The sequence below is a fragment of the Sinohyriopsis cumingii genome, chromosome 1, assembly GCF_028554795.1.
Source record: "Sinohyriopsis cumingii isolate HCF-2022 chromosome 1, ASM2855479v2, whole genome shotgun sequence".
NCBI classification, from domain to species: domain Eukaryota; kingdom Metazoa; phylum Mollusca; class Bivalvia; order Unionida; family Unionidae; genus Sinohyriopsis; species Sinohyriopsis cumingii.
In genome coordinates, this window is record NC_142961.1 from 86,883,133 (window position 1) to 86,896,358 (window position 13,226).

At 36.7% G+C, this 13,226-nt stretch overlaps 1 protein-coding gene across 1 annotated transcript in view; it reads left to right on the plus strand.

Annotated features, from left to right (window-relative positions):
- Nucleotides 1-13,226, plus strand: part of LOC149807289 (RNA helicase aquarius-like) — a 141,861-nt gene that overhangs the window by 97,905 nt on the left and 30,730 nt on the right. The window contains exons 29-31 of the mRNA XM_089964880.1: nucleotides 2,654-2,791; nucleotides 8,461-8,532; nucleotides 10,415-10,602. Of these exons, the coding sequence (XP_089821006.1) occupies nucleotides 2,654-2,791; nucleotides 8,461-8,532; nucleotides 10,415-10,602 (398 nt within the window). The remainder of the gene's footprint in view (nucleotides 1-2,653; nucleotides 2,792-8,460; nucleotides 8,533-10,414; nucleotides 10,603-13,226) is intronic.

A 13,226-nucleotide genomic window follows, 5' to 3' on the forward strand; every position in this document is an offset into this window, starting at 1 on the left:
CTAAAATAGCTTAAGGGATGGCCCTTTGACAGTTGTTTATCCATCCATTAGCACAGATATTCTCCATGATTTTAAACTACTGGGAGTATTGCCAGGAATTGCTATACATAGTCATTCCAAGGACTTCTTAGTCCTGGGTGAAAATGGTGTTTCTCCTTAGACATCAAATATCCAATAAAAATCTTGTTATCACAACATCTCCTGAATTGATGGTTCTATCAAAATGGGGTTTCTGTTAAAAGATGTCCAAAATGAAAATAGTACCTTTTTGAATTTGACATTTAATGTGGCCACCATTTTGGGCATATTGAAAATCTTAACACAGCTATTCCTTGAAAATGCAAAGTTGTATCAACATGGTGTTTTCATCAGAATACGTCTTATGATGTCAAGTTGGTTATAAAATGAAAATGGTGCTAATCTGACATCGAAATTGTGAAAATCATGTTGACTACTCCAGAATGGATGGCCATAATGTCAAGTTGGTCCTAATGAAAAGGTGGCAGTCTTGCCTTTAGTATGGCTGTCATGATGGCTTTGTTGAAAATCATGGTATTGCTAATCCTCCTGAATGGATGGTCGTATTAACATAAATCTTTCACCAAAAGACTCCTTGTTAAAAGAGTACCATTCTTACAATCTGGCCACTATAGCAGCAGATTTGAAAATCATATAGCTAAAGAATGCCAAAGATGGTTTCAGCACTCAACAGTTAAAAAGAAGAAACGGTCTTATCGTGATTTCCTGGAACTTCTTTTTGGCCAGCAGAGTGATGTTGCTATGTGACGCAAGTGACTGTTTGTCATGTGATTTGAAATTGGGTGTGCATGAGAACATGTGCAATCAAATCTGTACTCCCAGAAATAAGCATTTGTGATGCATGAATAATCTGGTTAAAGTGTGGCCTTGTGTTTTGCTCTGTATAAGGTAGTCTGCTTTAATCTTGATCATTGAGCTAATATTTTGTGGTATATGGTGGCCTGTTTCATGTACCTTACACATTTCCCAACTGTACGTGACCAGAAATCCATTCAGGTGTGTTCAAGACAATGGTCAGAGATAAGTTGATAAGAGATTGCTTTAAAGATCCCTCTGCTGCACATTCTGAGTAAGGATACTGAATGTGTCGTTGACCATCTCCCTGGACCTCACAGTAAAATTTGAGTCAAAATTTCAGAGGTCTTGGTCGAGTTAAAGTTTGAAAAGCTGGCCATGCACGTACCTCTCCAATGGTTTCTCTGCAGAGACAAACACTTGCTGCAAGCAGAAACAGATTAACTTCAAAAAAGTCAGGAGAATCATGCTAATACAGCTACATTGTTTATTTGAAGATTTCAGTTTCAACTGAGCACTGGATATAAGGAAATTACACCTGTTCAGATGTTAAGGGTAAGGTTTATAGCACCCTGATATTTTCCTGATGCCTCTCCTTTTCAGGCACCAGTTAACTCTTGGCAGCATCACTGGTAGAGCATCAGTTCCTTAGAGGGACTTGTGTAGGGGTACACAGTGTTTTTCATCCATTAGCAGTTAATAGCAGTTGATTGTAACACCAGTTTTTAATGTAGGAGGACTTGGTGCAAGAAAGATTTGGTTTTATTTCTCTTTTAGAAACCTAACAAAGACAGAAGCAGAGTATAAGCCTATGCCAATATGCACGATAAATTCGCTATATACATATGTACCTCTGTAAAATTGTTGTTTTTAGAATCACTTGTTTTGTAATCAGTCTTTTATGATAGTAGATATAAATAATATAAGCATATCATGTTTAGTTGATTGAAAAAATGAAATTGATAATCAGTTTTTCTTTTTGACCAATTCTCATCAAGGCCTTATTAAGTAAACATGCTTTTTAAGAGATATATGTGGGATATATAAGAAGTTGGATTAGACAGGATTTTTAAAATTTATTTTACTTGCAGGAAAATGAAGGACAAATTTTAGAAGGGAAAACTGTGTGACTAGAGGAATGTGGGCAGTTGAAAGATTATAAAACTAGGGCAGTAGGGCCAGGACTAGAGGACCAGGAAAATATCGTCAGGCTAGGGGAATAAAGCCAAGGAAAAGGTTGACAGGCTAAGGGAATAGAGCCAGGGATAGATTGTAAGAATATGGTATTAGGGCCTGGACTAGAGGAATAGGGCAAGGGAAAGATTTTCAGACTAGTGGAGTATGGCCAGGGAAAGGTTGTCAGGCTAGGGAAATAGGGCCAGGGAAAGGTTGTTAGACTAGGGGAATATGGCCAGGGAGAGATTATCAGACTTTGGGAATAGGGCCAGGAATTTATTATCAGACCAGGGCAATAGGGCTCGGGAAAGGTCAGACATGGGGAAATAGGTCAGGAATAGAGGGATTGGGCCAAGAGAGGATTATGAGACTATGGGGAATAGGGCCAGGTTAAAGTTGTCAGACTAGGGGAATAGGGCCCAGGAATAGAGGAATAGGGCTAGGGGAGGATTATCATACATGGGGAATAGAATAGGGCATACAAAACATTGTACGGTGTTTTGTTTGCTTCAAAGTTTTGCATCAAAGTTTGCATTTTGGTCCAAGTAATTTAAATTGGTGTCTATATAATTATGACTTTACTCTACTGAGTATATATCAATGTAAACTAGTTTCAATTTGACTGATTGTTTCTCTCTACCAGGAGTTCCGAGCATTTGAGTTGTTGCGTAGTGGAGCAGAGAGAGCTGATTATCTCCTCGTCAAGGAGGCCAAGATCATTGCCATGACATGCACCCATGCTGCTCTGAAGCGCAGAGACCTGGTGCAGGTTGGATTCAAGGTAGTAAATTAATCCACAAGTACAGTTTGACACTCTTTGACACTTTGCTATTCAGTGAAATACTTTTGGCTGTTTGTAGGAGGTAACTAGTAAAGGGGCTTAATATATAACCAGACAGTGACACTTGTGTGCTTTGCCCAATGTAATTGACGATGCTTTCCAGTTAATAATTTATTGTCAAACCTGCCTTGGTGGAAACTTTACATAGTGATCACTTTGGTTTCCTTGTCCATCTGTGTGTCATTAGAGCATCCACTTTTGTGAAGCTGAGTTTCTCTGACATCATTGTATTTACATTGGCTAAATTCATCTTAGAGCATACAACTCTGAGAGGTAGAACTCCATGGAATTCTTGTCATACAGACAGATGCACAGTCAATGCTTGGGCTATATTGGATCACTGATGTAAGTGGCATGTAGTGTCAGCTTGAGGTGAGAGTGTTATTATCATGTTTTATTATTACATTTCAGATTTTATGCTAAATGGGTTGAATGGTTTTCAACAGAGTGAACATGAATCATGTTGATGTTAAGGAGTATGAACATTAATTGTATTGGTAGGGTAAAGATCAATCACAATGGTATAAAGTAGGATGAACATTAATTGTATTGGTAGGGTAAAGATCAATCACAATGGTATAAAGCAGGGTAAAGATCAATCACAATGGTATGAAGCAGTGTGAAGATCTAATCACAATGGTATAAAGCAGTGTGAAGATCAATCACAATGGTATAAAGCAGTGTGAAGATCAATCACAATGGTGTAAAGTAGGATGAACATTAATTGTATTGGTAGGGTAAAGATCAATCACAATGGTATAAAGCAGGGTAAAGATCAATCACAATGGTATGAAGCAGTGTGAAGATCTAATCACAATGGTATAAAGCAGTGTGAAGATCAATCACAATGGAATAAAGCAGTGTGAAGATCAATCACAATGGTATGAAGTAGGATGAACATTAATTGTATTGGTAGGGTAAAGATCAATCACAATGGTATAAAGTAGGATGAACATTAATTGTATTGGTAGGGTAAAGATCAATCACAATGGTATAAAGCAGGGTAAAGATCAATCACAGTGGTATTAAGCAGGGTAAAGATCAATCACAGTGGTATAAAGCAGGGTAAACATCAATCACAATGATATTAAGTAGGATGAACATTAATTGTATTGGTAGGGTAAAGATCAATCACAATGGTATGAAGTAGGATGAACATTAATTGTATTGGTTGGGTAAAGATCAATCACAATGGTATTAAGTAGGATGAACATTAATTGTATTGGTAGGGTAAAGTGTCACAAGATGAAGCCAGGTTGGGACTGGATTAGGGAAGACACCAAAAGCAACTGTGTTTACAAGATGTTTATTTATAAACGCAATTTAAATATAACAAATCTGACACCATTATAAACAAAAGATAAGGAAAATTATAAAGTTCCTAACATGGAACTATCAACAATTAACTCAACAAAGAAAACAAAACTCCTCATTAATTTAACGAATGGAATTTCAAAACAAACGTGAATTCCTATCACCGATCAACAAAATAAAAGTGACCTACACCTCAATATAAAAAGTCTTGAAGGTATCATTCAAATAACGATTTACAAAAGAATGTAATTATGTATCATTCAAATAACGATTCAGAAAAGAATGTAATTATGTATCGTTCAAATAACGATTCAGAAAAGAATGTAATTATGTATCATTCAAATAACGATTCAGAAAAGAATGTAATTATGTATCGTTCAGATAACGATTCAGAAAAGAATCTAATCATGTATCGTTCAAATAACAATTTAGAAAAGAATCTAATCATGTATCGTTCAAATAACGGTTTAGAAAAGCATTGTAAATTACTAACCTATTGTTCATAAAACGATATTGAAAAGCAGTGCAAATTATGAACCTATCGAGCGTAACCAGATATTGAAATAGGAATGAATGAAATGATGAAACCTATCAATCGTTCACACAACGGCATTGCAATACGAATGAACAGCATTATAAACCCATCTATCTTTCACACAACGGCATTGCAATAGGAATTAATAACATTATCAACCCATCTATCTTTCACACAACGGCATTGCAATAGGAATGAACATAAACCTATCGATCGTTCACACAACGGCATTGCAATAGGAATGAACAACATTATTCCTATCAATCGTTCACATAACGATATAGCAATACGTGTAATTATTCGCCTATCGATCATTCACATAACGATATAGCAATACGTGTGATTACTCGCCTATCGATCGTTCACATAACGATATAGCAATACTTGTAATTATTCTCCTATCGATCGTTCACATAACGATATAGCAATAAGTGTAATTACTCGCCTATCGATTGTTCACATAACGATATAGCAATACGTGTAATTACTCGCCTATCGATCGTTCATATAATGATATAACAGTATGTGTAATTATGAACGTATCGATCTTTCATATAACAATTTAATAGGGATGAATGACATGAACCTATCGATCGTTCATATAACGATAGTAATGAATGGAATGATGAACCTATCGTTCATATAACGATAGTAATGAATGGATTGATGAACCTATCGATCGTTCAGATAACAACATAGCAATAGGGATGAATGACATTATGAACCTATCAATTGTTCATATAACGATATAATAGGAATGAATGACATAATGAAATGATGAACCTATCGATCGTTCAAATAATGACATAGCAATAGGGATGAATGACATTATGAACCTATCAATCGTTCATATAACGATATAACAATAGGAATGAATGACATGATGAAATGATGAACCTATCGATCGTTCATATAACGACATAGCAATAGGGATGAATGACATAAATGCAATTGTGGAAATAACATGGAACACTACGACTATCGTGGCGCCCATTCGACGACCAAGATGTTAACTCCGGTTCCACGCGCTCTAGTAAATGGTCAGAGAAGCACCCATGCATGGTCCGCTCCTCTCGGTCTGCTGAAGGATCCCCACACATCACAGACCCGTTGGTCGCAAAGCCCTGGTCCCTCGCACCGAGAAAACCAGTTCCCTCTTCCGATCCAACGTCACCAAACACAGCGCATACGTCACAGTAACCCCCTCAGAGTTCTGTGACTCCACATTAAACAATGTACAAGGCATGGCAGGCATGTATATAGCAGCTCTATAGCTGGTGACTCCACATCAAACGATGTACACGGCATGGCATTTAGGCAGCTAAAATGATAACAACTAAACTGTGTAGTACATATGACACGGTTAAGTACTTCTTCAGTCATATATGTAGCACATGCGTGCACATGAATTCATTACCCAATACATTAATTGTTTAATGCAAACATTGTATAATTAAATACAAGTTGTCTGTTCGGTTGCAACAAATAGCTAACTCGAACCAGACCATAATAGTTATAATATAGCGTTGTATACCCTAGGTATTGACTCTCCGTAGAATTTAGAATAAATATATGTTTCCTGCTCGTTAGCTACTGCATTCAATGAATATATTTGCAGATAGAAGTCTTTTTGAAACATTAAGATTCTAAAACATCTAAAATATAAAAACAATTCTGTCATATAGACGAATAATAATAAAGAATTTCATTACCTCTACAGCTGGAGATTTGCTCCTGTAAAGGGGTGAGCGTCCTGACAAGACTTGGCGTAATGTGATTTGTTTATCGAGAATTTGCACTATATGTACACTAGCTGTGACATGTGCGCAGCTAGGTACTTAGTTTCCCCGCTGCAAGCCATTTGTTCGTGCAGCATGGTCTGAGTTTCGCTCAGGATTTCGAAATAACTAAGCCGAAAAAATATACCACCCTCGGGTGACGCTGTACGCGGCAACGAAACCTGAGTACATTTTTGACAACATACACATATTGATATTATTGATATAACTCCTACCCAATTCCGTGACATAAAGATCAATCACAATGGTATTAAGTAGGATGAACATTAATTGTATTGGTAGGGTAAAGATCAATCACACTGGTATTAAGTAGGATGAACATTAATTGTATTGGTAGGGTAAAGATCAATCACACTGGTATTAAGTAGGATGAACATTAATTGTATTGGTAGGGTAAAGATTAATCACAATGGTATTAAGTAGGATGAACATTAATTGTATTGGTAGGGTAAAGATCAATCACAGTGGTATAAAGTAGGATGAACATTAATTGTATTGGTAGGGTAAAGATCAATCACAGTGGTATTAAGTAGGATGAACATTAATTGTATTGGTAGGGTAAAGATCAATCACAATGGTATTAAGTAGGATGAACATTAATTGTATTGGTAGGGTAAAGATCAATCACAATGGTATAAAGTAGGATGAACATTAATTATATGGGTATTAAACATGGTGAAGATCAGTCACACTGGTATTAAGAAGGATGAACATTAATCATATGGGTATTAAACAGGGTGAAGATCAATCACAATGTTATTAAGGAGGATGAATATTAATCATATTGGTATTAAACAGGGTGAAGATCAATCACACTGGTATTAAGGAGGATGAACATTAATTATATTGGTATTAAGCAGGGTGAAGATCAATCACACTGGTATTAAGGAGGATGAATATTAATTATATTAGTATTAAACAGGGTGAAGATCAATCACACTGGTATTAAGAAGGATGAACATTAATCATATGGGTATTAAACAGGGTGAAGATCAATCGCACTGGTATTAAGGAGGATGAATATTAATCATATAGGTATTAAACAGGGTGAAGATCAATCACACTGGTATTAAGGAGGAAGAACATTAATTACATTGGTATTAAACAGGGTGAAGATCAATTACACTGGTATTAAGGAGGATGAACATTAATCATATTGGTATTAAGCAGGGTGAACATTAATCATATTGGTATTAAGCAGTGTGAACATCATGTTTTAGCAACATGCTTACTCTCTCTCTCTCTCTCTCATTCTCTCATATTCATGAAGAAATGGGCATACATGACTGCTATGACTTTTACTACAGTAATGTTTATGCATACCAGTTGTATTTATTTATCTATCTTTCTTTATAGTTAATTTTGTGCTTTTTCTCCAAGAAAACAATTTCAAAACAGTACTTCTTACCACAACCATTACATATTTGTCATCACATTCGATTGATGTTACCAGTAGCTGTCAAATAAAAACCAAAATGACATTTTTATGTAAAACTATTGTTGATAATCTTACTATGGCAGATATTGGCACTCTTGTATAGACAGCAAACATTTGCAGTATATTAAATTAAATTACCTTTCTGCATTGTCCAAAATTTATGTACGCTAGTACAACATGAACTGATGATAGAGGTCAAGCAAGCAAGATGATTATTGTGCCTTTAACAATGTGTCAAACAGCTGAGTGACGACGACTAACTTCTGTTGTGCTCAGTTATGACTATTAGAAGAGTGTACCTACAATGCTTCTGTACTATAATGTCAAATGTGCATAAAGCATCTGGAACTTTTCCTTATCTCATGGTTGGTATTTATTGAACGTACCATAATATAATAAAACACTAATTCTTCTTGCAGCAGAAAAAATGCACCAGTAAATGCTGATTTGGTGCTGATCTCTTTTGCATAAATTAACTTCTATGAATTATGTTATGAATTAACAATAAAACTCTGTATTCCAGTTTGACAACATTTTGATGGAAGAGTCTGCACAAATTTTGGAGATAGAGACCTTCATACCATTACTTCTTCAGGTAACATCCTGGAAAGGGATGCAATATGCAATCATCTAGGGGTAGATGGGGGAAAAGGATGTAATATGCAGTCATCAGGGGTAGATGGGGAAAGAGATGCAATATGCAGTCATCTTAGGGTAGTAGGGGAAAGAGATGCAGTATGTAGTCATCCAGGGGTAGTAGGCAAGTGTGATGCAATATGTGGTCATCCAGGGGTATATGGGAAAGAGATGCAATATGCAGTCATCAAAGGGTAATAGGGGAAAGGGATGCAATATTCAGTCATCTTGGGGTAGTAGGAGAAAGGAATGCAATATGCAGTCATCCAGGGGTATTAGTGGAAAGAGATACAATATGCAGTCATCCAGGGGTATTAGTGGAAAGAGATACAATATGCAGTCATCTAGGGGTAGTAGGGGAAAGATATGCAATATGCAATCATGCAGGGGTAGTAGGGGAAAGAGATGCAATATGCAGTCATCTATTGGTGGTAGGGGAAAGGGATGCAATATGCAGTCATCCAGGGTAGTAGTGGAAAGAGATGTATTATGCAGTTATCCATGGATGTAGGGGAAAGAGATACAATATGCAGTCATCCATTGGTAATATTTGAAAGAGATGCAATATGCAGTCATCCAGGGGTAGTAGGGGAAAGAGATGCAATATGCAGTTATCCAGGGGTAGTAGGGGAAAGAGATGCAATATGCAGTCATCCAGGGGTAGTAGGGGAAAGAGATGCAGTATGCAGTCATCCAGGGGTAGATGGGGAAAGAGATGCAATATGCAGTCATCCAGGGGTAGTAGGGGAAAGAGATGCAATATGCAGTCATCCAGGGGTAGATGGGGAAAGAGATGCAATATGCAGTCATCCAGGGGTAGTAGGGGAAAGAGATGCAATATGCAGTCATCCATTGGTAATATTTGAAAGAGATGCAATATGCAGTTATCCAGGGGTAGTAGGGGAAAGAGATGCAATATGCAGTTATCCAGGGGTAGTAGGGGAAAGAGATGCAATATGCAGTCATCCATTGGTAATATTTGAAAGAGATGCAATATGCAGTTATCCAGGGGTAGTAGGGGAAAGAGATGCAATATGCAGTTATCCAGGGGTAGTAGGGGAAAGAGATGCAATATGCAGTCATCTGTGGGTAGTAGGGAAAGAAGATGCAATATGCAGTTATCTAGTTGTAGTAGTAGAAAGAGATGTAATATGCAGTCATCTAGGAGTAATAGGGGAAAGAGATGCAATATGCAGTCATCATGTAAAAAATGGTACTACCAGCTGCCTCGCTTGGCACTCGGCATTAAGAGGTTAGTGTTAGGACTGGTCGGCCTGGTGTCAGAATAATGTGACTGGGTGGGACATCATGCTACATGTCTGTGGCATGATGCCCCAGTGCTAGACATCACAATAAACTGCCACACTGCAGACATCATAGTGATATGACTGAAAAATTGCTAAAGCTACGTTAAAAATCTAAATCACATACACACGTTTCACAGATCATTGGTAACAGATTGGCATTTAGAAATAAACATTACAGCAATCAAACGGACATGGTGGGGAGGATGACTGTTCAAAGGCAGGACCACTGTATGAATTTGATGGAAGTTTCCGAATTGTACTGCCTTCAGCTGCCATTTTTCAAATGTTATATACAGAATTCAAAAAATATTATCTGAGTATTTCGAAAGGTGAATTTAAGATGCCTGATAGATCTGAGTCACAGCCAAGGATTTAGTTCTTCTTGCTAATGTAATTTGTACTTAGAGTAACAACTTGGCTCTGCAATTATCTAAGTCAGATTATTCAAGGGCTAGAAATAAAATCAAATAAATTGTTTTATAAAACGCCTATACCATAACACAGTTAGGAAAAATTCCACTTGGCCCATTTCAGAACCCAGAAGACAACATCAATCGTCTGAAGAGATGGATCATGATTGGAGACCATCACCAGTTGCCCCCAGTCATCAAGAACATGGCCTTCCAGAAGTTCTCTAACATGGAGCAGTCTCTTTTCACCAGGCTGGTCAGGCTGGGTGTGCCTACAGTAGATCTGGATGCTCAGGGCAGAGCTAGGGCAAGGTAATTTAACTGCAGAAAGGTCAGGCCGAGGATGCCTAATACTCATTGCAGAACTAGGGCAAGGTCGTATCATTAACTTTTTGAGCAGGCGAGTTAGGCTGTGAATACAGATTAAGTCAGGAGATCATAAATCTCTGAAGTTGAATTTGAGATTGAGTTGTCACTATGAGCCAATCAAAACCATCACAAATGTAAATTTGTTTGTGATTTTCAGATACAAAAACTCAATCTCGCACATAGCTTACTTTGTCCCAGAGATGATTATGGCCATGTGTAAGGCCAGTTGAATGCTGTAAGGCCAGTAAATTGATTTAGACTTGCCAGATATGTACTTAGATGCCCAGAATTTTCAGTGGGGATTTTCCAAATGCAAACTATGGACTTGGAAATTTTACTTGTAAAATTGTCAAGATGGGAAATTTTGAATGTTATTTATGCACTCCTAATTGAGACAAATTTATAAAGATCAGATTCTTGAACATTTAAATATTTAGACACCCTACTTTACAGTGACTCAGGATCATTTGCCACACTCATAGTTTCTAAGCCAGTTGTATTGGTAGAAAATTCTTTTTTGGGAATACTTACACACAAATTGGAAAATAGGGAGCTTTTGGTATTGGGAATGGAACAGAACTCTGGTCCCAAAACAGCCCCTGAAAGTTCAGCACAGTCTGATTTATGCATTGTGAGTTTAGGTGCACAAGACAAGATGGCAAGATAAATTTAATTACTTCAGTGTTGTGGTCAAGGTTGATGTTTTCTCTAGATGATAAGCATAGAGGTAGGCACTTTGCTAGAATGTTCCACAGAATATCCTGAACCAACTGTTACATCACAGCAAGTTAGGTAGGCAGTACCCCTTTACAAACTGGATGGCCAGGGATGGAGAAAGTAACCATTGAAGTGCTTGTCAGTACACTAGTTTAGATTTGACTACTGTAAATTATGCCCCTCTGCAAGACAGGATACAGATATGTTTGTGCATTTGATCACCAAATTGACAAAGCATTGTTTTTGTTTGCACAATATAACTATATATATATATATATATATATATATATATATATATATATATATATATATATATAATGAACTGGTGGATAGGTGGACCATGAATTGAAAGTGTTTATATATCCTATCATGGCTAAAACTTCATAAATATTTTGCCCATCACCTGAATATGTGCATGTCAACAAATCACTTTGCTCCTTTCTGCACTTTTTGTCTAACTCCTACCCTCAGTTATGGACAAAGGTCAATCACACAAAACATTAATCATAGACAAAAGCCAACACAGATTCAGATTAAATATAGAAAACATAATTGTGGCAATTGCCAGAACAAATGGGAAGTGAAACCTACTTGTATCAAGGGTCTAGGTGCAATCTAAACAGAAGAAGATATGGCAGAGGTTTAGTCAGATGAAAACAGAAAAGCAGGTGGTGGCCTTGGTGTGAAGAATTGACAAATACAATAATATTTATATACTATGCAGCTGATCAATGGTTACTGTAGAGCACCTGCTTGGTCATAATATATCACAATACTATGGTGGTAATACAATGCTCTGCAAGTTTACAATTTTCAGTGTAAAAAATGTTGACTTATAAGAGAGTATATACAGTAATTATTTGACCCTTAAAACCCAAATTATTTCTAGATTGAAACCTTGAAAATAGCTCAGGGATTTATTCTTAGGGTATTGTCTGCTTTTATGGTCTTAGCAAAACATGGAATTGGAAAATTTGCATTTACCTTAAATTTATACACTGTATTTCATAACAAAAGAAATAGAAACATGGAACATATGTTGCATTGATCAGTCCACATGACCATTTCCAACTAAAAAATGATTCTGATATTTCTTCACTCAGACTGATGGTTTGTCTTATTGATTAAGAGAATCATTCTGTTAATTAATGTTAGTATATGAGAAATAATTTCCCCAAAAAATTGTTTAAAAACTCTTCAGTTTTATTTCTTTTTTCACATTTATTTTATGTATATTGTGTTACAACACCTACAAGTGCTACTACATTGATGTTTTGTCACTCTTGTGATGCACTGCTGTATATACTTGCTTGTAAGTCAGTCCAGAATGTAAACAACAAAGATCCTGATATGCTGTAGCATAATGTACCTCCAGATCAAGGTAAGTTTTGTATGTTCTACTGATTACTCTTAACAAACTGTACATACCCATATCTGCCGGCACATTATGCGATGGCAGATCAGGGTCTTTCTTGTTTGCATGTGGACTAGACTGATAAGTGAGTACCAATGCTATGTAATGGAATATTCTGGCAGTTGTACATATATCAATGCAATATATCATACCTGACAGAATGTGACATATCATGCAAATTTTTTTTATTCTTTCCTCCAAAACACCCCAACAATTTCCACTACATCTTATAAAGAAAAAGAAAGCATGACATCAGAATATATGCTCAGGGCTGTTCCATTTAAACATACATGGTACCCGGGGAAGGCAGTTTTTCAAAAATATATGCCAGTGTACTTTGATTTCACAAAGTTCTTATTAAAATAATAAGAAAATTCTAAATTGCCTGTAAGGGTGAGTACCCTACTTTAAAAGTGCCTTCCCTGGGTCCCATGTA